This window comes from Neomonachus schauinslandi, chromosome 10 (genome assembly GCF_002201575.2).
Source record: "Neomonachus schauinslandi chromosome 10, ASM220157v2, whole genome shotgun sequence".
Classification (NCBI taxonomy): Eukaryota; Metazoa; Chordata; class Mammalia; order Carnivora; family Phocidae; genus Neomonachus; species Neomonachus schauinslandi.
Genome location: NC_058412.1, coordinates 126,363,449 through 126,385,657, shown reverse-complemented (window position 1 = coordinate 126,385,657; position 22,209 = coordinate 126,363,449). Strand labels below are relative to the sequence as shown.

The 22,209-nt window shown below is 43.7% G+C and overlaps 1 protein-coding gene across 1 annotated transcript in view; it reads left to right on the top strand.

Annotated features, from left to right (window-relative positions):
- Positions 1-240: 240 nt before the first annotated feature.
- The window catches only part of ZNFX1 (zinc finger NFX1-type containing 1), a 25,967-nt gene continuing 3,998 nt past the window's right edge, over positions 241-22,209 (top strand). The window contains exons 1-13 of the mRNA XM_021685898.1: positions 241-301; positions 2,276-2,390; positions 5,410-7,218; positions 11,616-11,747; positions 13,052-13,200; positions 13,821-13,970; positions 15,051-15,165; positions 16,685-16,935; positions 18,692-18,831; positions 19,870-20,024; positions 20,372-20,517; positions 21,303-21,413; positions 21,729-21,824. Of these exons, the coding sequence (XP_021541573.1) occupies positions 2,330-2,390; positions 5,410-7,218; positions 11,616-11,747; positions 13,052-13,200; positions 13,821-13,970; positions 15,051-15,165; positions 16,685-16,935; positions 18,692-18,831; positions 19,870-20,024; positions 20,372-20,517; positions 21,303-21,413; positions 21,729-21,824 (3,315 nt within the window). The 5' untranslated portion in view covers positions 241-301; positions 2,276-2,329. The remainder of the gene's footprint in view (positions 302-2,275; positions 2,391-5,409; positions 7,219-11,615; positions 11,748-13,051; positions 13,201-13,820; positions 13,971-15,050; positions 15,166-16,684; positions 16,936-18,691; positions 18,832-19,869; positions 20,025-20,371; positions 20,518-21,302; positions 21,414-21,728; positions 21,825-22,209) is intronic.

Sequence of the window (22,209 nt, the reverse complement as noted above, 5' to 3'; positions counted from 1 at the left end):
CGGTCCCGCCGCCGGGGGGAGCTGAAGCGACGCCCGCCGGTCCGCCAGCCCCGGCCCAGCCTGAGGGCGGGGGCGCCGGCAGTGCCACAGGGCCCGGCCCCCTCGCTCGCAGCCCCGAGGTCCCCTCCTCCTCCCCCCACCCCAGTTCTCCTCCTCCTCCCGGCCGCCCGCCCGGCCCCTCGCCCCGCCCAGTGCGGGGAAAGGAAACCGAAAGTGCGCGGCGCCGGGCGGGGCCGCGGACCTTCCTGGGCCCGAGCACCAGTGCGAAGGCTGCGGCTGCGAGAAGACGCGCCGGAGCCGGGTGAGTGACCCCCGCCCCGGCCCCGCACCTGCTTCTGCCCGCAGCGACCCCCGGCGCTCGCGCCGCCCGCCACTGCCTCTGCCGCCGCTTCTCCCCGGCGCCCCGTACTCGCCTCAGCATCCCCGCCGCCTCCTCAGTACCCCGCCACCCCTTCGGCGCCCCGTCTCCCCATCATCCATCTCAGAGTCCCAGGTGCCCCCCTCAGAGCCCCATTGCCCTTTCGGCGCCCCCATCGCCACCTCTGCCTCTGATCCCCTCACATAGTTCTGCTCCCCACCTCTATCTCTGCCCTCGCTTTCTGCCCCAGCCGCCCCCTTCATCTTCGTCTGTCCTTACCTGCCATCGCCTTCTTCACCCTCAGCTTTAGGAAGCACCCTCAGCACCTGCACGCCCCATCCCTACTTGTAGCCCCCCCTCCCCCAGCTGAGCTCAGCCCGACCCTCTTCTTCTGAAGGCCCCCCTACCTCCCCTGCCATTCCGGCCCAGCCTAGCCATGACACCTTCTTCATGCTACCGCACGGCCCTGACTCCCCCTCGACCCCCTAATACTTCCATCAGGACCCCCTGGGCTCCTGGGTGCCAGTGATTCCTCCATTCTTCCTTCTACTACCCCCTAGGGACCCTGGAGAATTCCCCTGATACCTACCTCTGGCTGCGCGTTTCAGTCTCTTCCATTCCCCTCACTGTGGTAATTACCATTCTCCTCTGATTTGACCCCTCTACCAGCTTGGCCATCACTGATTTTCTTCTTCCTGCCCTTTTAGGCCTTGACTCCCAAAGAGACCCACTTTAGTCTGCCTTTTTTCCATGGCATTTCCTGTTCTCTTTGGTCCTCCCTTTGCTTTCTTTTTTGTTTTTTCCCATTTCTTTCATCCCAGAAAATTTCTGAGTTTCTATTTTAGTATTTTTCAACAAGAGAAAGAAGGCATTTTCTTCTCAGAATTTTTTTTTTAATTAAGGAAAAAAAAAACCCAAAACCAAAATACTGAATCTGCACTTGAGAGCTAGGTTTGATATGATGAGGAAAGAGATGCACCCACAATATTCCCAGCAGGAAGGAAAAGGACTCCTTTTTCTGATGAGGATAAAAGCTACTCCTCATATAATGCCAAATCTATTCACAGTTTCCAACTATGAATATTTTAAAACTCAGTGAGAGGGACAGTCTCAGAAATCCCTTTGCTGAGGACTCTGGGTCACCCACTCTTTCCCTAGCCCCAGGTCATATGATGTGTGTGAGTTGTACTAAGAAGTTCCCTTAAAGGGGCTTCCTCTTCCTCTTATAGGATCACTGTCAAAAACCTTCAAGGTAGAAGAAAGAGGAGAAGGAAAGAACTACAGATTTCTAGCTGATCCTGGGGAAACAGCATCCTGTAGAGGCTAAGCCTCTGGTTATTGAAACATGTAATTTCCTTCTCTTGATTCAGTAGAATAGAGGGCTTAATCAGTTTGGCTGCATTCCAAAGAATAGGATAAGGGATAACTGCTCACTAATTATTTACAAACTATAGAATACTGTGAGCTATAGAATACTGTATAATAGAAATGCTGGGTGGGATGGTGAATACATCGTTTTTGGATTAACAGAAATGTACTACTTTCTGTCCTGGAAACAATATTTGTCTGCTTTATGGGAGAGGAAAATGAATCCTAGCAACTGATTAAGTAACTTGACTAAAGGCATAAACCAAATAGTAGTTTTGAATGGGAATTGATAATTCCTTCTACCCCAGTGAAGTGCAAGGATAAAGAGAAGGGGAAATTTGAAATCATCTAAATTGTGAACTTAACATTTTATGTCATATTTGGGCATTCACAGAGTTGAACACTCGTGCCCATGATTAAATCTGTGTTTAACTCTTAGTTAACAGATCATTAAGATGTAGAGGCAGAAGGATTGGCTTGATGCTATTTTGGATTTTTTTCTGCTAGATGCTGTATTTCAAGGACCCTGATCTCTCTCAATCTGTGCAGATTTCCAGATAACTGAAAGTAACGTGAACGTGAAGGAATTCGGGTAACTCAGACATGGAGGACAGAAGACCTTGCTTGGAGGCCTGGCCAAGGAATCCCTATACTAACCACAGAGGTGAGCAAGATTTTCTACTTAATGGGAAGGAAATTGAGTTCTGTATGAATAAGCAGGCCCACCTAAGATTGACAGCATCTCTCAAGTAAAGAATGACTTATTCCTTAGCCATAGCATGAATGACTCTGAAAAATAAATAGCCTTCTCTTTTCCCTAAGAGAGCTGATGAATGGGTACAGTTCACTTTAACAAAGGTAGTGATAAGGTGTCTGAATTGGAAATAACTCTGGTTTAGAGCAACACCACCCAATAGAAACATAATCAAGTCAAAAATGTAATCTTTAATTTTCTAGTAGCATCATTAAAAAAGCAAAAAGAAACAGGTGAAATCCGTTTTTGAAATTTATTACTAATTTAATAAAATTTAACACGTATTTAAATAAGTATATCCAGATGATGTCATTTTATTGTAATAATTGAATGCATATATATATATTTTTTTTTAAGATTTTATTTATTTATTTGACAGAGAGAGACACAGCAAGAGAGGGAACACAAGCAGGGGGAGTGGGAGGGGGAGAAGCAGGCTTCCCGCCGAGCAGAGAGCCCGATGCGGGGCTTGATCCCAGGACCCTGGGATCATGACCTGAGCTGAAGGCAGACGTTTAACCATCTGAGCCACCCAGGTGCCCCTTGAATGCATATATTTTATTATCATAGTACTTTAATAATTTACGTATTTTTACCTGTTCCCCCAAATATTTAAATATTATGTTAAGGTGTTATCAGTATAAAGAAATTTTAATGAGATATTTACCCTATTTTGGTATTAAGTCTTCAAAGTTACATGTGTTGTTTTACACATCTTCATCAGACTAGCCATGTCTAATATTCTTAACATTCATACATGGCTAGTGGATGTGTATGTGATAACGTGTCTAGAACCCTAGTCACCAAAGCAGTTCCGAAAGCATCACTATTGCTATGATGATTGTTTGCTTAGAACTTTCTAAAACAAAACCAAATGGATTCTTGGTTTTCCCTAAGTTTGCAATATGTCATCTGAGTTTAGCTGTGGAACAGATGAGAAAGAACTTGAATTTTATTTTATGAGCTGCATGAATGTTGGAAGAATGTGGGAGAAACAATACAGTTTTTCATTCTTTAAAACATTAAGTTTTATTAGAAGGAGGACTTTCTTCTGATACTTTGAGAGTTTGAAAAGTGAATAAGAAAGTAACACTTACAAAATTTAGATTTCAGTAATACAGTATTTATGTTTTATCAAATGTTCCTTTATGTTGTCACGATAAAATTTCCTCTACAAAGTGCAAAACAAAAAATGTACAAAAATGGATTTAGCATCTGATGTCGTGAAATGGTACGATCATCTTGACTATGATGTGTGTTCATAACATTTTTACCTTCACATCATTGTATACAATCTTATTTTGCTGTTTTTAAATCTCCCAAGTAATTCTGCTAAGTTGGGTCAGCTCTGTCAATTTTATAGGAGAGGAAAGTGAAAAAAACTGGGCTTGGGGGCGCCTGGGTGGCTCAGTTGGTTAAGCAACTGCCTTAGGCTCAGGTCATGATCCTGGAGTCCCGGGATCGAGTCCCGCATCGGGCTCCCTGCTCAGCGAGGAGCCTGCTTCTCCCTCTGACCCTCCCCCCTCTCATGTACTCTCTCTCATTCTCGCTCTCTCAAATAAATAAATAAATCTTTAAAAAAAAAACTGGGCTTGGGTACATTGGCCAAGTTACTTAAATGTGTGGCAAGGGGCACCTGGGTGGCTCAGTTGTTGGGTGTCTGCCTTCAGCTCGGGTCATGGTCCCAGCATCCTGGGATCGAGCCCCGCATTGGGCTCCCTGCTCGGCGGGAAGCCTGCTTCTCCCTCTCCTATTTATGTTCCCTCTCACTGTGTCTCTCTCTGTCAAATAAATAAAATCTTAAAAAGAAATGTGTGGCAGATTAAGGAAAACAAGTTCAGCTTTATCCACAGGGTGATGTTAACTTTCATGTGTGGACTGGGTGTATCTCCTCCCTCCCCCAACAACGTCGTGTGTGAGGGTTGATAGTAGATAATACTATGTGGATGAACTTGTGCTTCAGAAGGGAGAAAAACTTAAGTTTCATTTTTGAGTTTCCTAAAACAGAAGTTCAGTTTCATTTTTCAGTTTCCTTTTCAACGTATTAATTAGCTCAAAAACATCTTGGTAAAGGAAGCCCCACCATCCCCTTTGCCATCTGATGCTGGACAAATTTCAAGAAGCATTTCTCTTGTAACTTTATCCCACTTGATGCCTCTGTCCCCTGTGACATAATTGTTTAGTGGTAGAACCAGTGACTCTAGAAGTCAATAGGGTATTCCCAATAGAAAAGTAGTAGTAGTGCTGCTAGTAATGAGAACTTTTTATGTGTCAGGTACTCTACTAAGCATCTTATAAATATTTAATATTTACACCCACATAGATACTTAGGCTTAGAGAAATTATGCGACTTGGCCAAGGTTATACAGTGAGGAAGTATCGAGGATGAGATTTGAACCAGATCTGTTTGGCTGTGGAACTCATGTTTTGGCAATCATTTGGTATTGGCAAAAAACTAGAAGCAATGAGCTAATCTTTTTGATCCTCTGAAACAATCCCAGCTTATGAGGACTAAATGAGATACTGCAAGTATTTATTCTCTAGTATGTATTAGGCATTCAAAAAATGTTTATTCTTGTTTTTTTAAGTTTTATTTATTTAAGTAATCTCTACATCCAGCGTGAGGCTTGAACTCAGGACCCCAAGATCAAGAGTTGCGTGCTTTTCCAACTAAGCCAGCCAGGTGCCCCAGCAGATGTTTATTCTTTTTCCCTTTTGCACCTTCTGAAAAAACAATGTTTTCATAATATATACAGCAATCATAGTAATCTATTTTACATTTATTACATGGCTTTTTAGGAAACTTTCTCTGCAAAGAAAATCTGAGTTCCTTAGTTGTTTTTGAAAATGAGAGTCTTTCCATTGTTGTTCTATTAGATTTCCTTACACCTTCATTTTTGTGCTTACCCAATATTTCCATTGTGTTTAGGGCCTGTAGATGGAGAATTACCACCAAGAGCTAGAAATCAGGCCAATAACCCACCAGCCAGTGCTCTCAGAGGAGGAGCCAACCAGCCTGGAAGGCATCCTAGGGCCACCAACCACGCTGTTCCTGTACGGCAGAGAGAAGAAAGGTTTGGAGCTATGGGCAGGAACCCACATCAGGGAAGGAGAAGCCATGAGGGGCACACCAGTGATGAACCTAGAGGCCAAAGACGTGGTCAGGAAAATGATGCTAGGCGGAGAAATGGCAACCAGGAGGGAAGGAATCACAGACCATCATGGTCTGATGAAAACTTCCAGCAGTGGCGGACCCCCCACCAGAAGCCTTCAGAACAGCCACAGCAGGTGAAGAAACTGGGCTACAAATTCCTAGAAAATCTTCTGCAGAAAGACCCTTCTGAGGTGGTCATCACTCTTGCTACAAGTGTAGGGCTGAAAGAGCTCCTGTCTCATTCTGTTATGAAATCCAACTTCCTTGAGCTCATCTGCCAGGTTCTTCGGAAGGCTTGCAGTTCTAAAATGGACCGCCAGAGCGTTCTCCATGTCCTGGGCATGCTGAAGAACTCCAAATTCCTCAAAGTCTGCCTCCCGACTTACGTGGTAGGGATGATCACTGAGCCCATCCCTGATATTCGAAACCAGTATCCAGAACACATAAGCAACATCATCTCCCTCCTCCAGGATCTTGTAAGTGTCTTCCCCGCCAGCTCTGTGCAGGAAACTTCCATGCTCATTTCCCTCCTGCCAGCTTCTCTGAATGCTTTGAGAGCCTCTGGGGTTGACATAGAAGAGGAGACAGAGAAGAACCTGGAAAAGGTGCAGACCATCATTGAACATCTGCAGGAAAAGAGGCGAGAGGGCACTTTAAGAGTGGACACCTACACATTAGTGCAGCCTGAGGCAGAAGACCATGTTGAGAGCTATAGGACCATGCCCATTTACCCTACTTACAATGAAGTGCACTTGGATGAGAGGCCATTCCTTCGTCCCAACATCATTACTGGAAAATATGAAAGCACTGCTATCTATCTGGATACCCACTTCCGACTCTTGAGAGAAGATTTTGTTAGACCCCTGCGAGAAGGCATTTTGGAACTTCTCCAAAGCTTTGAAGACCAAGGCCTGAGGAAGAGAAAGTTTGATGACATCCGAATCTACTTTGATACCAGGATTATCACCCCCGTGTGTTCATCATCAGGCATTGTCTACAAGGTGCAGTTTGACACAAAACCACTCAAGTTTGTTCGCTGGCAGAATTCCAAGCGATTGCTCTATGGATCTTTGGTGTGCATGTCCAAGGACAACTTTGAAACATTTCTTTTTGCCACTGTGTCTAACCGGGAGCAGGAAGATCTCTGCCGAGGAATTGTTCAGCTCTCCTTCAATGAGCAGAGCCAACAGTTGCTAGCAGAGGTCCAGCCATCTGACTCTTTCCTCATGGTGGAGACAACTGCATACTTTGAGGCCTATAGGCATGTCCTGGAAGGACTCCAGGAGGTCCAGGAGGAAGACGTCCCCTTCCAGAGGAACATTGTGGAATGTGACTCTTACGTGAAGGAGCCACGGTACTTGCTAATGGGGGGTAGATATGATTTCACTCCCTTAATAAAGAATCCCTCAGTCACTGGAGAATCTCTGAGCAATGCTGAGGGCTTGAGACATGCCAGAGTGAATGTCTTAGACCCCAGCCAGTGGCCCTCAAAAGAAGCCTTGAAGCTGGATGACTCTCAAATGGAAGCCTTGCAGTTTGCTCTCACAAGGGAACTGGCTATTATTCAAGGTCCTCCTGGAACAGGTAAGAGAATTTTTCAGACCACGTGACATCTGCCCTATGAGATAGGCAAGGGAGGCTTGACTGTAGGTTTCTAGAGTATCTTGATTAGAGACATTCTCCTAAAATGGGCATTAGACTTATCTATAAAGTAGCTGTTCCTGGTGATTTTCCAGTGGGCATCCATTCGTATGCATAGTAATCAAAATCTCAAGGTTAGAGAAGACTGCTGTGGGGTCAGACTTAGGAAGTTGCATGACCTTTGCTTCGTCAAAGGCTATATTAATTTTTATTTGGTTTTATATTTACTTCTTAGTTTTTAAAGAAATTTTATTTATTTGAGAAAGCAAGAACAAGCAGGGGGAGGAGCAGAGGGAGAGGGACAAGGAAACTCCATGCCAAGCACAGAGCCTGACTCGGGGCTCGATCCCACAAACCTGAGATCAGGACACAAGCCAAAATCAAGAGTCGGACACCCAACTGACTGAGCCACCTAGGTGCCCCTGATTTTATGTTAAATAGTATCAAATACATAATAACAGCACTATGTGCCAAGTAGTGTTTTATATGCTTTCCATGTATATCAACTCATTATATCTTAAACAACTCTGAAGTAGAAACAATTCCATTTTACAGATGAAAAACTAAGGCAAAGAGAGGTTGAATAATATGTTGACATTCATACAGATGGTAAGTGACAGACCTAGGACTTGAACTCAGTCAGTCTGGCTCATTTTGTCCTGGCTCTCCTATCTACCACACCATACTTCTCTTGGCTCAGAGTCTGATGTGAGGCTCGATCTCAGGAACCTGAGATCATGATCTGAACTAAACCGAGAGATGCTTAACTGACCGAGCCACCCAGGCACCAGTGGAAGGTTCTTTCTGGTAAGAAACACTTACATAATGGGAAAATATGCATAATTAAAGAGATACTTTGAAGGCTTAAAAAAAAAAAGAGGGGTGCCAGGGTGGCTCAGTTGGTTAAGCATCTGCCTTTGGCTTAGGTCATGATCCCACAGTCCTGGGATCGAGTCCTGTGTCGGGCTCCCTGCTCAGCATGGGGTCTGCGTCTCCCTCTGCCTCTCCCCCCTGCTTGTGTGCTCTCTCTCTCTCAAATAAATGAAATAAAAAAAAAAAAGAGGATTACCGGTTTATACTTCCACCAAGAATGAACTAGTGTTCCCATTTCCTTACATCTTTTCCAGTCTTGTTACCCGTCTTTTTTGCTGATCTGCAAGGTTAAAAATTTTGGCCCATTAGTTTTTACGTTTTTGGTTTGTTTTAAGATTTATTTATTTATTTAGAGAGAGAGCACGTAGGTGGGGGGGGGGGGACAGAGGGAGAGAGAGAATCCTTAAGCAGTCTCCCCACCAAGTGCCGAGCCCAACGTGGGGCCCCAATTCTAGGACCCCGAGATCATGACCTGAGCCAAAATCAAGAATCAGCTGCTCAACTGACTGAGCCACCCAGATGCCCCTGTTTTTAGTTTAATAAAAAATGGTTCAAAGTTTTTAAAAAGTCTCCTTCCTCTTACTATTCCACTCAGTTCCCTTCCCTGAAGCAAACAATGTTATTTTCTTATTTTATCCTTCCAGAGATATTCTATGAATATTCAAGCAAATGCATGAATTGAATATATTTACTACCCTTTACTATTTTCTTTTCTTTGTTTTTTAAAGATTTTCTTTTTTTTTTAAGATTTATTTATTTATTTTGGGGAGATTGGGAGAGAGAGAGAGAACAGGGGGGATGGGTAGAGGACAAGGGAAAGAAAAACTTAAGTAGACTCCACGCTGAGCACAGAACCCAATTCAGGGCTCAATCTGATGACCCTGAGAGCATGACCTGAGCTGAAACCAAGAGTTGGATGCTTAACCAACTGTGCCACCCAGGCGCCCCTTAAAGATTTTATTTTTAAGTAATCTCCACATCCAATGTGGGGCTCGAACCCATAATCTGAGACCAAGAGTCACATGCTTCACTGACTGAGCCAGCTCCTCGGCACCCCACCCCTTACTTTTTTTTAACCCACTGTGCTAGAAACACTCTTGTGCATGTTGCTTTGTCCACTTATAAAATATCTTGATGATCTTTTCATATTGGTACATAAGTAGTAGCTCTTGTTTATGACTGCAGAATATTCCATGCAATGGAATAATCTAACCAGTCCCATGTGGAAAGATTTATTAATATAAATAACATTTCAATGAATAGCTTTATTTGTGAGTCATTTCATATGCAAACAAAATAAATGCAGAAGAGAAATTCCTAACTTGATCAAAGAATATGTAAATTTGTAATTTTAATAGATCTTGCCAAATTGCCCCCTGGAAATGTATATCACAGTGGTTAATACGTGTTTGTTTAATGAAGAATGAGATTAAATATCCTTTTTTGAGTTTATTAGCTGTTTATATTACTACTTCTGTGGATTGGCTTCTTTTCAAATGGCTTCTTATTGATTTGTAGGAGCCGTTTTGTCTCAAAATCTACATGTTACAGATAATTTCCCTTAATGTTAATCACTTGAAGTAGGACTTTAGTTCCAAGTATACTTTAGTTCCAAGTATAGTAATAATTTCAGGCTTGCTTAAGTCACATACCTAAATGGTTATTAGGAAAGAGCATAGCTGTGAATATGAGGGGGAAGTAATAAAGGGAGTCATTTTTGAGGTGGAAATCCCAAAAAGTACCTGTTCTAAGGGGAAGGAAGTAGGAGGAGGAGATAGAGTAAATATTGAATTATAGAGATTTTCTTTCCTCTTGAGGTATCCTTATCCATCCAGTCCTGTAACCAGATACCTAGTTTTCCTTTTCTGCTTCCCACCCTAACCAAACCATCATCAAGTTCCAATCGATGTTAACCTCTGAAACTTCTCCCCGGTCTGCCTCCTTATCTCATCTCTACTGCTGAAGCCAAGCCTCAGTCTTTACTTACCTGGAAGATGGCAGCCCCATCCCTATTCCTTCTTGCCCACTCTTAACTCCGTTTTCACTTCCCCAGGGAAGTCTCTTCTAACTTCATCGACTACGCCAAAATCCCAATTATTTTTTGGGGGGGTACCGTGTATTTCTCATTTCCCACCTTTATGATTTTACATTTGTTTGTGTGATTGATATCTTTTTCTTCTGCAAGTCTGTACGTTCCAGGAAGATAAGAACCGTGGCTGTTTTGCTGACTGTCCTATTTCTTTTTTTTTTTTTTTTTTTTTAAGATTTTTTTTTTTTATTTGAGAGAGAGAGAATGAGAGACAGAGAGCATGAGAGGGAGGAGGGTCAGAGGGAGAAGCAGACTCCCTGCCGAGCAGGGAGCCCGATGCCGGACTCGATCCCGGGACTCCAGGATCACGACCTGAGCCGAAGGCAGTCGCCCAACCAACTGAGCCACCCAGGCGCCCTGTCCTATTTCTTGCACCTAACCCAGTGCCTGACATGTATTAGGCACTCAGTACTTATTATTTGAAGGAAAAAAAGGAAGGAAATTGTTATTTATCTTGCTATACTGAAATCTTTGATTTTCTTCTGTTGCTTCCTCACTTACTCTGAGTTTTACCAGGACAGTAGCTACCTTCTCAGCCTGACACAGAGTAAGAATTTAGCTGTTTGTAGACTTAATTAATTATTGGCCATTTACGAATGAGTCTGTAACTCTAACTTCAATATTGATTTCTTTGAGTTTTCCCCTCCTATCACAAAGGCAAGTCTATTGTGATATATAGAAAGCATTTCTAAATAATTTATTGCATGAGGGTACTGGCTAAAAAATACCTTACAGTTGTGAAAAAACATCTTACAGCTGTGAAAAAAGAGACAGGGGAGGGGGGATTCTTTTTATGTGCTGATAGAGAACTATTTCTAAGGTACCTTAAGTGAAAAAAGCAAGATGTAGAATAGTGAAAATAGTCTGCAACTATTTCCATTTAAAAAAAAAGGGAAGGCTAGAGAAAGACTGTGTTTTTACTTGTTTGCATTTGCAAAGTATGACTAACTCTGGAAAGTGACACAAAAAACTGGTAATATTGGTTGCTTCCAAGAGAGGAACTGGGTGGCTGGGGCCAGAAGAGCACGGGGGCTTTTCGTTATATACCCATTTGTGCTTCTTGGATTTTAAACAATCTCAGTTTAAATTTTTTAAAATAATAATTTGCTGGGGCTCCTGGGTGGCTCAATATTAAGCATCTGCCTTCAGCTCAGGTCATGATCCCAGGGTCCTGGGATCGAGCCCCTGCTCAGTGGGAAGCCTGCTTCTCCCGCTCCCACTCCCCCTGCTTGTGTTCCTGCTCTTCGCTATGTATCTCTCCGTCAAATAAATAAATGAAATCTTTAAAAAGAAAATAATAATGTGCTGTAAATAATTAATTACTCCTTCTAGGAAGTCTTTAATTTTTTTTTAACTCTCCTGTTTCCTTGTTTTCTAGGCAAAACCTACGTGGGTCTAAAAATTGTTCAGGCGCTTCTAACCAACGAGCCTGTCTGGCAAATTAGCGTCCAGAAATTCCCCATCTTGGTTGTATGCTACACTAATCATGCTTTGGACCAGTTTCTGGAAGGTAAGTCTAGGCCAAATTGTTCTCCATCAAGACATTTATAATTGAACTATCAGCAACTTCAGTAGCTTTTTAATGTCTTTGAACTAAGTCCATAGTCCTTTCTATGACCTGCAAGGCCGTGTGTGGTCTGCTCCAGCCTAATTCTGAGCATTATCTCCTACCTCTTCCCTTGTTCTCCCTAACTCCAGCAACACCAATTGTCTTCAGTTCTTCCAGCTTCTCCCTTGGACCATACTGTTTTCCTCTCCCTAGAAGGCACATTTTTCTCTCTCCCTCTCTCTCCATCTTGACCTCATCTAGCCTGGTTGGCTCCAATTCATTCTTCAGGTGTCACCTTAAATCTCTCTTCAAGTAGACTCCCAATTGCCCCCAGACAAGGTTAAGTCTCCTTTTGTATTTTTTCTTCAGAAACTTAATACGTATGTAACAATTTATTGTATGTGTTTTTACCCTAGACTCTAAAAACTGTGAGGGATAGTCCCGTTTTTTGCTATATTCATAGATTCTGGCACATACTAGGTACTGAAAAAAATACTAATTTCATTAATGAATGAATAAGTATATGTTTTTCATTTTCCTTATAATATTTTCCATTCTATATTTTCCTTTAATCTAGATTAAATCTTTTTTATTCTTGGGATCTCAGTTTAAATACTAGACCCTCAAGAATTAGATCACTACCCACCTAAACTAGGTAAGGTCCCCTGTTACATACTTAGAGCATCATGAGCTTATAGTCTTTACCGTACTCATTGCTATTATGATAAACTGTTTAATGTATATCTTCTCTGCCAGACTGCGAGACATGAGAACAAATTAGGAACTGAGTCTTAAGCTATATCTTAAGAACCTAGCACATGCCTGGCACACAATGACCAATCAGCAAATACCTATAGAGTGAATAACAGAGAACATTTACTAAGTGCTTGCCTTGTGCCAGGACCTGCCTGGGAGCTATACAGATGCTCTCTCATTTATCCAGACCATAGCCCTATAAGGAAAGTATTTCTGTCTTCAAATCACAGATGAAGAACTGGAGCTCAAGTTAAGTAACTTGCCGTAGTTTACATAGCAATAGTGGTGAAATCAAGATTTGGGTCCCCAGTTGTCTGATTCTAAAGCCTATGTTCTTAAGCACCACACTACAGCTCTGCAGGTCTTTCATCTCTGGGGTAGATTCCTGTAAGCATTAGCTTGTTCCCTAAGGGAGCAGCTGTGACAATATCCCAGACACATAGAGCTCTCTCCTAAGAGAATCCAGCATAGCTTGTCTCACCTCTGCTGTGCTCCACCTTGCTCCACAGGCATCTACAAGTGTCAGAAGACCAGCATTGTGCGGGTAGGTGGAAGGAGCAACAGTGAAATCCTGAAGCAATTCACCCTGAGAGAGCTGAGGAACAAGCGGGAGTTCCGCCGTAGCCTCCCCATGCACCTCCGGAGGGCCTACATGAGTGTGAGTTCCGGCTGGGGCTATCCGAGATAGTTCAAGGTGGAAATTTGCTAGAGAGCAGTGTCTCTCTGGGTATGCGGTCCAGGGACAATAGGGAGGCACTCTTACAGAGTGGTGAAGGACCGAGGTTCCTTCCAACAGTCCACTCTGCTGGTCCCATGGTGTGACCTTTGCCCTCTTAATCAAGATGGAGAAAGGGCAGAAAGGGCACACCACCCCTCCCAGCCCCTGCCAGGACCTTTTAAAGCCACTTCCCCAAACCACCAGCAGCCCTAGCTTACAGCCCATCTTCTAGCTGGGCAGCAGTGTACCCAAACAAAACTCTGAGTTCCTATTACCAAGAAAGAGAGAAGTGTCTGCAGCAGTATCCTTGGCCTGTTTTTCTGTTGTATTAGTTGTTTCCTTTTCTTACTGGTTGGTAGGAGTCTCTTAGACATTTTGGATAGTAATCCTTTGGTTTTGAGACCACAATAATGTGGTTGGAAGTTGGTTTGTTGACTGGTCTATTTATTTATTCTCTCTTCTTGCTGTTCCTGTCTTAGCTTTGTTTTCTCTCACGGCAGGAACTGAATTCAGGGGATGATGGTGCTTCCTCATCATTTCTTTCCTTCTGTTCTTGGCAGATTGTGACACAAATGAAAGAGTCAGAGCAAGAGCTGCATGAAGGGGCCCAGACCCTGGAGTGCACCATGCGCGGTGTATTACGGGAACAGCACCTGGAGAAATACATCTCCCCCCAGCACTGGAAAAGCCTGATGAATGGACCAGTACAGGTAGGGGTCATCCTGAGGGCTCTAAGCATCTCTCTTGCCTCAGTACTTGGAGCGAGTCTCCAGCAGAAGCAGCAATCCAAAACATAAGCTGTTTTGATAATTCTGATGCTCCCATAATGTGAGAAGTACCTTTTCATGAGGAGAAGTGGCTGAGTATACTAGTCAGGAGCAAGACAAGACTCTGGAGCCAGCTTGCTGGATATGAATTTTGGTTTTGTTCTAGGAAGGTTACTTAAATTTCTGTGCCCGCTTCCTCTTTTATAGAGTGGGGATGATAATAACATTAAGTTGAATCATATGAAATTGCCAGTATTTGTAAATTTGACTTGCAAAAATGGCGGTTTCTTAGATCAAGGTGTTTCTTAGATCAAGGTAATTCTTATGGGATTATTATTTGGATAAGCAAGTTAATATTTGTAAACCACTTAGTTTAATTAGTGTGCTATAAATGAGTGTTAAATAAAACAAACAAAATTATAACAAGGCAACCTAGCACATCTAGAGAGCCTTGAAGTCAGCAGACCTAAGTCATACAGATGGACTTGTGCCTTAGCCAGTGTGATCCTCAGGTGTCTCAGCAGTCAAACAGGGGTAATAATAACGCCTGCCTTCAAAGGATATTCTAAGGACTAACTGACATGATTTCTGTAAAGTGGTTGGCCAGGAACCCAGTGAAATGGTAGCTCTCTTATCAATGAGTTGTTGACTTCTAGGGTTACATACCCAGAAGCCTGAAGGGGTCAGTCAGGATCCATAAATGACTAACAGACTAGATATGAGACATTGGAAAGTAGAGAGGGCTTGGCAGACTGGAAAAGAAGTGGTGGCAACCCACTTCCAGACATTTGTTGCCATTCTTGAATTCAGGCTCATTGCTGCCATAGATCCCGATTTTATCAAGAGAGGAAATTTTTATTTTTAAAATTCTATGCAAGTCATATTTAATGATCTAGTTGCCCAAGGGTCGCCAACTTACAGCCTCTAAATTTTAAGGGAACTACTTTTGATCCTTCACAGAAGCCTTTCCTTTTACACTGGTTGTCATAGAATTCTCGTGACTGATAATTATTCCTTCCTCAGGATAGCGAATGGATTTGCTTCCAGGGCTGGAAGCATTCCATGATGCTGGAGTGGCTGGGTCTGGGTGTCGGCTCTTTCACCCAAAATGTTGCTCCAGCAGGACCTGAAAATACAGGTGAGAATGCATGTCTACCTAGAATCACATCTTAAGGTGGAATATGGTAAAGACCAGAGAGTAAAACTCAAAAGTAATACCTAGAATGTATAAAGAGCGATAATCAGAGAGAGACAAGTAATAGCTTGATAGGAAAATAGATAAAAGACATTTCACAAGCACATCACAAAATAGGAAATTCTAATGGTCAGTAAACATACAAAGAGTGCTCATTAGAAATGAGAGGAGCTAAGGGGTAGACGAACCATGAGAGACGATGGACTCTGAAAAACAAACTGAGGGTTCTAGAGGGGAGGGGGTGGGAGGATGGGTTAGCCTGGTGGTGGGTATTGAGGAGGGCACATTCTGCATGGAGCACTGGGTGTTATGCACAAACAATGAATCATGGAACACTTCATCTAAAACTAACGATGTAATGTATGGGGATTAACAGAAGAATAAAAAAAAAAAAAGAAAAGAAATGAGAGGAGCTAAAACCACAATGAGATGCTGTTACGCACCGGATTGGCAAAAATTTTAAAGTTTGCTATAACCCCACACTGATAAATCAGAACATGGAGTAGTAGGAACTCTGCTAAGGGGGATATTAATTTGCACAACCACTTTATAATAATAGAAAAAAATAGAAAGAACTCAAATGTTCATCAAAATTTGTACAACAAATGGATCAATTACTGTCCATTCAGATCATGAAATACTGTACAACAGTGAAAAGGAATGAGTCACTGTATGTATGGCAATGTATGAATCTCAAAAACAGGCTGAATGGAAAAAGCAAGCTGTAGGAAAATATACACAATATTATTCCTTTGGTATGGAGTTCAAAAAAGTAGGGGGAAAAAAGCCAAAACTAGATGATGTGTTGTTTAGAGGTGTGTATTTATTATATATATGGTAAAGTTATTTTAAAAGAATGGTGGGGGGCAAGGTATGAGCAGTAAAATTCAGGTTAGACGGGCCCCTAAGGGTCTTCAAGAAATGGGTGATTTTCTCCTTAAATTGGGTGTGAGGTACCTGGATGTTCATTTTACGAACTTTTATTATCTTTTAAATTGCCCGTTTACGTTGCATATCTCTTTTGTGTATTTGACATAAGTAAAATCTTTCTTAAAAAGGAATACCTTTAGGGGTGCCTGGGTGGCTCAGTTGGTTAAGCATCTGCCTTCAGCTCAGGTCATGATCCCAGAGTCCTGGGATCAAGCCCCATGTCCAGCTCCCTGCTCAGCAGGGAGTCTGCTTCTCCCTCTCCTGCCCCTCCCCCTGCTCCTTCTCTCTTGCTCGCTCTCTTTCAAGTAAACAAAATCTAAAAAAAAGGAATACATTTATATGGTATTTAAAAATATAACGAGAAAGTATCTAAGTCTCCCTCCCCTAACCCTCATTTCCCCCAGTTTCGCCTGCTAGAGGTAACCACTTAAACCCCTTGAGAATGTCTTCATGCATCTGAGCTCTTGTAAGTGCCCTCTGCTATTGTTTGGCTTCAAGAGTTTCACCACTGTCCTGCCTGCTTTCCTCCTAGCCCAGGCAGAAGGGGAAGAGGAGGAAGAAGAAGGAGAAGAGGAGGGTTCGCTGATTGAGATTGCAGAGGAGGCTGACCTAATTCAAGCAGACCGGGTGATTGAGGAGGAAGAGGTGGTGAGGCCCCGGCGGCGGAAGAAGGAAGAGAGTGGGGCAGTCCACGAGTTGGCTAAAGTGCTTCTGGCCATGAGGCTAGACAACTATGGCCCTGGGACAACAGCTGGGCAGGAGCAGACCGCAGGAGAGTGGGAGGTAAACTCACCTGCTCGTGTCCTCTGGAAGCCCTAACAGAATGGGAAATGGGAGTTCAGTTATTACTGCCAGTTGGGTGGGGGTTAAACTCTTCTGAAACAGGCCTGAGAACATCTGTTGTGATTAGAACTGCAGCCCCTTGTTTTCACCTACTTCTGTTACAGCAGTGTATTCACCTTGTCCTCACAGTTAACTTAATTTGCCCAATTTACAACTTAACCATAGTATAGGATGGGTCCAGTTCCCGAGAGTATACAAATTATGTTCTTTCAGAGGGGCCTTGGCAAGAAATTCCAACTTAGAAAAACAGGAAGCAGGTAACCAAATGCTTCTCTTGAACTTTTGGAAAAATGCTTCACATGTGGGTCAGATCAAACACTTACGACCTCAGTGCTTGGTGCTTTTGTGGATATTATCTTCTCAAGTACAAATAAGCCTATGAACAATACATTAAGAGTTTAGAGAATTCAAGTAAAGCAGAATGAAGCAAACTGCACAGTCTGGATGGAATACTCATCCTTCATTCACCCTGGAATTTGATGTTTTTCTTAAAGCCAGAATGGTGTGTGAACACCCAGACTTTCCCTCTGGTCCTTCCTTTGGTAGAATCAATAGGTCCTCAGAATTTACCATGCATTGCTTTGACAGTAGAGGACCAGATACTCAAAATAACATTTTCTGACCTCCACTGATGATTTAAGGGACTTTCAAAGGCAACTTTGACTAGGTGCAATTTTCATTGGGCTCCTAGCTTTGAACCTGATCTTCTAGTTCAGTTCACCATCACTGTACGTGATGGATGGAGTCTGATCCCAGCATGTTGAGTTATGGATTGGGCATCTCTCTGCCACATGGCCTTAGGAGGAGTTGATTTGTTTGGTCTTGAGGTGGGGGGAAGGTACATAATACTGTGACATCCATCTTTCTTTCTTTTTTTTTTTTTTTTTAAAGATTTTATTTATTTATTTGACAGACACAGCGAGAGAGGGAACACAAGCAGGGAGAGTGAGAGAGGGAGAAGCAGGCTTCCCGCTGAGCAGGAGCCCGATGCGGGGCTTGATCTCAGGACCCTGGGATCATGACCTGAGCCGAAGGCAGTCGCTCAACCGACTGAGCCACCCAGGCACCCCGACATCCATCTTTCATGCCAATCCTTCTAAAGGCTCATGGCCTCAGACTTAGTACAGAGCCAGGGGAGAGTACTTTCCCCTAAATGGTGCCTTTCACCCACTTGTTGAAGGTACTATGATGGCGTTAAGACCATCTTAGCAGGCCCTGTATGACATTCAACAAGACTCAGTGTCTACTACTTTGGTGACATGTGTTTTAGGAATGAGAAATAGTGTGGTTAAAAGACGTTCAGTGATAACTAGCATCAGCAGTATTCCAAGTGCTTTCCATGTATTTATTCCTTCAGTCAGTTCAGCAGCCCTGTGAAGATGTACCGTTACTATTCTCATTTTATAGAAGGGGATGCTGAGGTACATAGAGGTTGAGTAACTTACTCTAGGTCCCACAATTTAATAAGAGGTAGATGAGGCTTTGAACCCAGGCAGACTGACTCTAGAGCCCTCATTTAGCCAGAGCCCTCATTTAGCCACTCTGCAGTGGGGTATGTGTTGGGAGAGTGTGAGACAGTCAGAGAAGTTCTGAGGTGGCGGCTCCCATATTTAATGTGCTCTGGCCCCCACCTTGGTCTTAGAACTGGGCCCACCTCTGCTCAGATGGTAACCCTGGCTGGTATTGATGTCCACAGACCCAGCGCAGCCAGAAAAAGAAAATGAAGAAGAAAGTGAAGGTTGAACTTCGCAAACTGAACACCATGACTGAGGCCGAGGCCAATGAAATCCAGGATGTTTGGCAGCTGGACCTGAATTCTCGATGGCAGCTATATAGGTATTATGCCCACTCCCCACCCCTGCCCCCCAACCAGTTCATGTAATTTCCCCAAGGGGTTCTTTTTCTGTTCCTGGAACATAACCCCCCTGTCCCTCCACCCCGACCTTCAACAGTGTTAACTGACGATTGGTTGAAAACCCCCCTGAGCTGGGTGCTAGGGGTGCAGCCATGGGATAAAAAAGACACTCGGCTCTAGCCTTACAGAGCTTAAAGTCTATCCAGGGAGACAAATTAGTTAATTGCACAAATAAAAAGTTACAAGTGGACATAAACACTAAGAAAGAAAGGAGCAAGGAGTGCTAAGAATATTAACACGGGATCTGAGCTGGTCTGAGGTATCCAGGAAAGTGACATTGGAGGCAAGAGCTGAAGGATTAGTAGACGTTAGCAAGACCAGCAGGGAATGGGGAGCAGATGAAATTATGGGGACCACATGCATAAAGGCTTGACCTGGGAAGGAGTATGGCCGTTTGAGAAACGGAAAGAAGGCAGCCAGCATGGCTGTGTCTCAGAGAAATGGAAAGCGAGGTGAGAGAGGTGGGCAGGGGCCTGACCGCAAGGCCTCATGGAGCAAAGATGAGGAGCCTGGATTATCAAAAGCCATTTTTCAAAGTGTACTGAAAAGCCGTTGGAATGTTTTATAGCAGAGTAGTGTAGTGATACGATTTGTTTTACTTGTAAACCAAGACTCTGGAGAATTAGGGGAGGGGACTTAGGCAGGGATGGGGCAGGGAGAATTTGTGAGAAATTCTTGAAGCTTTTGAAGTCCCTTACTCTCTTCTTAATATTTAACATCTGTTCTTTATCCTACTCCCCTCCTTAGCTCCTGGCCACCTATGTACACGTCTCTGCACATCTTTTTGTTGGGCAAGTTGGACTCTTGGGTCCCAGTAAACCTGGGTCTCTTCCTCCTCTCTCTCTCTGGTCTGTAAGCTCCTCAAGGGTCTAGGTTCCACTTTATACACACCGAAGAGGGTTCCTCCACCTTCTCAAAGAGCACATATCTTCCCCTTTCTGGTTCTTCACATTCCCCAGGCTGTGGCTACAGATGTACCAGGCTGACACCCGCCGAAAGATCCTCAACTACGAGCGCCAGTACCGCACATCGGCAGAGAGAATGGCCGAGTTGAGGCTCCAGGAAGACCTGCACATCCTGAAAGATGCCCAGGTTGTAGGAATGACAACCACAGGTAGGAAAGCATGGGGAACTCCACCTGATCCAGCTGTTCACTCCTGGTGCCAAGCTCCTCTCAGACTAAGACAGGTAAAGAGGAGCTTCTTTAGTAGGTTAGAGGGAAAAGGCCATGAGAAGCTACTGAAAGCAAGCTGTGTTTAGGGAACTGATGGTGAAATGTACCCACTTATTCCTGCTGCATTCGGAACCCCAGCAATGACCAACATGGGTGATGCTCTGGAGACCACCCAGCAGCACTTGTTCTCTCATTCAGTGGTCAGCACAGCCCTGGTGAATGTGAGGGCTCAGTTGTCACAGGGTCCAGTGCCTGAGCTCAGGGAGGCTCTTCTCTCTTGACTCCAGGTGCTGCCAAATACCGTCAGATTCTGCAGAAGGTGGAGCCTCGGATTGTCATTGTGGAAGAGGCTGCTGAAGTCCTCGAGGCCCACACCATTGCCACACTGAGCAAAGCTTGCCAGCACCTCATTCTGATTGGGGACCACCAGCAGGTAGGGCAGGAGCCCCTAGAAGATGGAAGACAGAGGACTGAGGGGTGCATTCACCAGTCCTCAAGCTTAGTGGCTTTCTGTGATTCTTTCCCTCACCTTCCACATTCAATCTAAGAGCAAGTGCTCTTAGATTTGGGGTATATTTCAGAGGTAGTGTCATTCATTTTATCTCTTCCCTCTGCTACTTTTATAATCTACATTGGCCTTTTAAGTGGACTATTCAAACAGTATGCTTCCTGTTCCCCTACTTCCATTTTTGCCTTCCTCTAATCCATTCTTTATAAAGGAGCCGTGAATATTAAAAAAAAAAAAAGGAAATCAGATCATATCACTCTACAACTTAAGACCCTCCAGTGATTTTCCATTGACTTAATATAAAAATCAGGCTTCTTAAAGTGGCCTACAGAGGCAAATATTCTCAGGTGCAGCCTGCTTCTCTGACTTCTGTCACCATCTCATTTGCCCACTGTGTTCCCACGCCTGCCCTCCTCCTGCTTCCTCTCATGGTTTGCTTTTCAAATGATAAGCAACTTCTCCATGCTGACATCAACTCAGATGTCACTCTTTAGAGAGGCCTATTTAAACGAACTCCTCCCCTGAGCACTCTGTCACATCACCCGTATTTCTTACCTTCATGGCCCTTGGGGCTCTTTATCCTTAGCCTGTCAGTACTTAGAATAGCACACATAAGGCACTTAAAAAAACATTTTGATGAGTGGGTGGGTGGGTGGGTGGATGGATAAAATATGTCAATACAGAGTCCTCAGACTTGTTTCTTTTCTCAGCTGCGCCCCAGTGCCAACGTGTATGATCTAGCCAAGAATTTCAACCTTGAGGTATCCCTCTTTGAACGGCTGGTGAAAGTAGACATTCCCTTTGTCCGTCTGAATTACCAGGTGAGAAGCTGAACTTTTATTATTACCTCCCAAATGTCCAGGAGAAGTCTCCTGGGAACCTACCAACTGCCAGTAAGAAAGTCTCATAAAAATAAAACTGGTTTAGTAATGCAGTGACTGTCAGACTTCTTTTCTGTTACAAAATACCACAAGATCAGCCTTTGTTGAGTTTGTTTTGGACAAAGGAGCTATTTACATTCTGTTCTTTTCTCCCTGTTCTTTTCAGGTTACCTCAAGATTTTCCACCAGCAACCTAGTCTTTAGAAAACTTAATTCTCTGCCCATGTTTCTAATGACATATATATCTTGTTTCAGCACCGCATGCGCCCTGAAATTGCCCGGCTTTTGACCCCCTACATTTACCAAGATCTGGAGAATCATCCCTCTGTTCTCAAATATGAGAAGATAAAGGTGAGTCTGCCCTACCTGATCTTTCTGTGATGCTCTCAACAGCCTAGAAGGCTGTATTTCCTTAGGATGGAAAAGGGTTTTCAGAAGGGACTAAAGCCAGCTTTTTTTTTTTTTTTTTAAGATTTTATTTGAGAGAGAGCATGAGCACGAGCAGGGGGGGGGGGGGCAGAGGGAGAGGGAGAAGCAGGCTCTCTGCTGAGTAGGGAGCCTAATGCAGGACTTGATCCCAGGACCCTGGGATTATGACCTGAGCCAAGGCAGACACTTAACCGACTGAGCCACTCAGGCACCCCTAGAGCCAGCTTTTTTAAAAGCTGGTTATTAAGGGGAGAAATAATATAGAAGTTGAGAGATAGAGACGTGGGTTTTGAATCCCAGCTCTGCC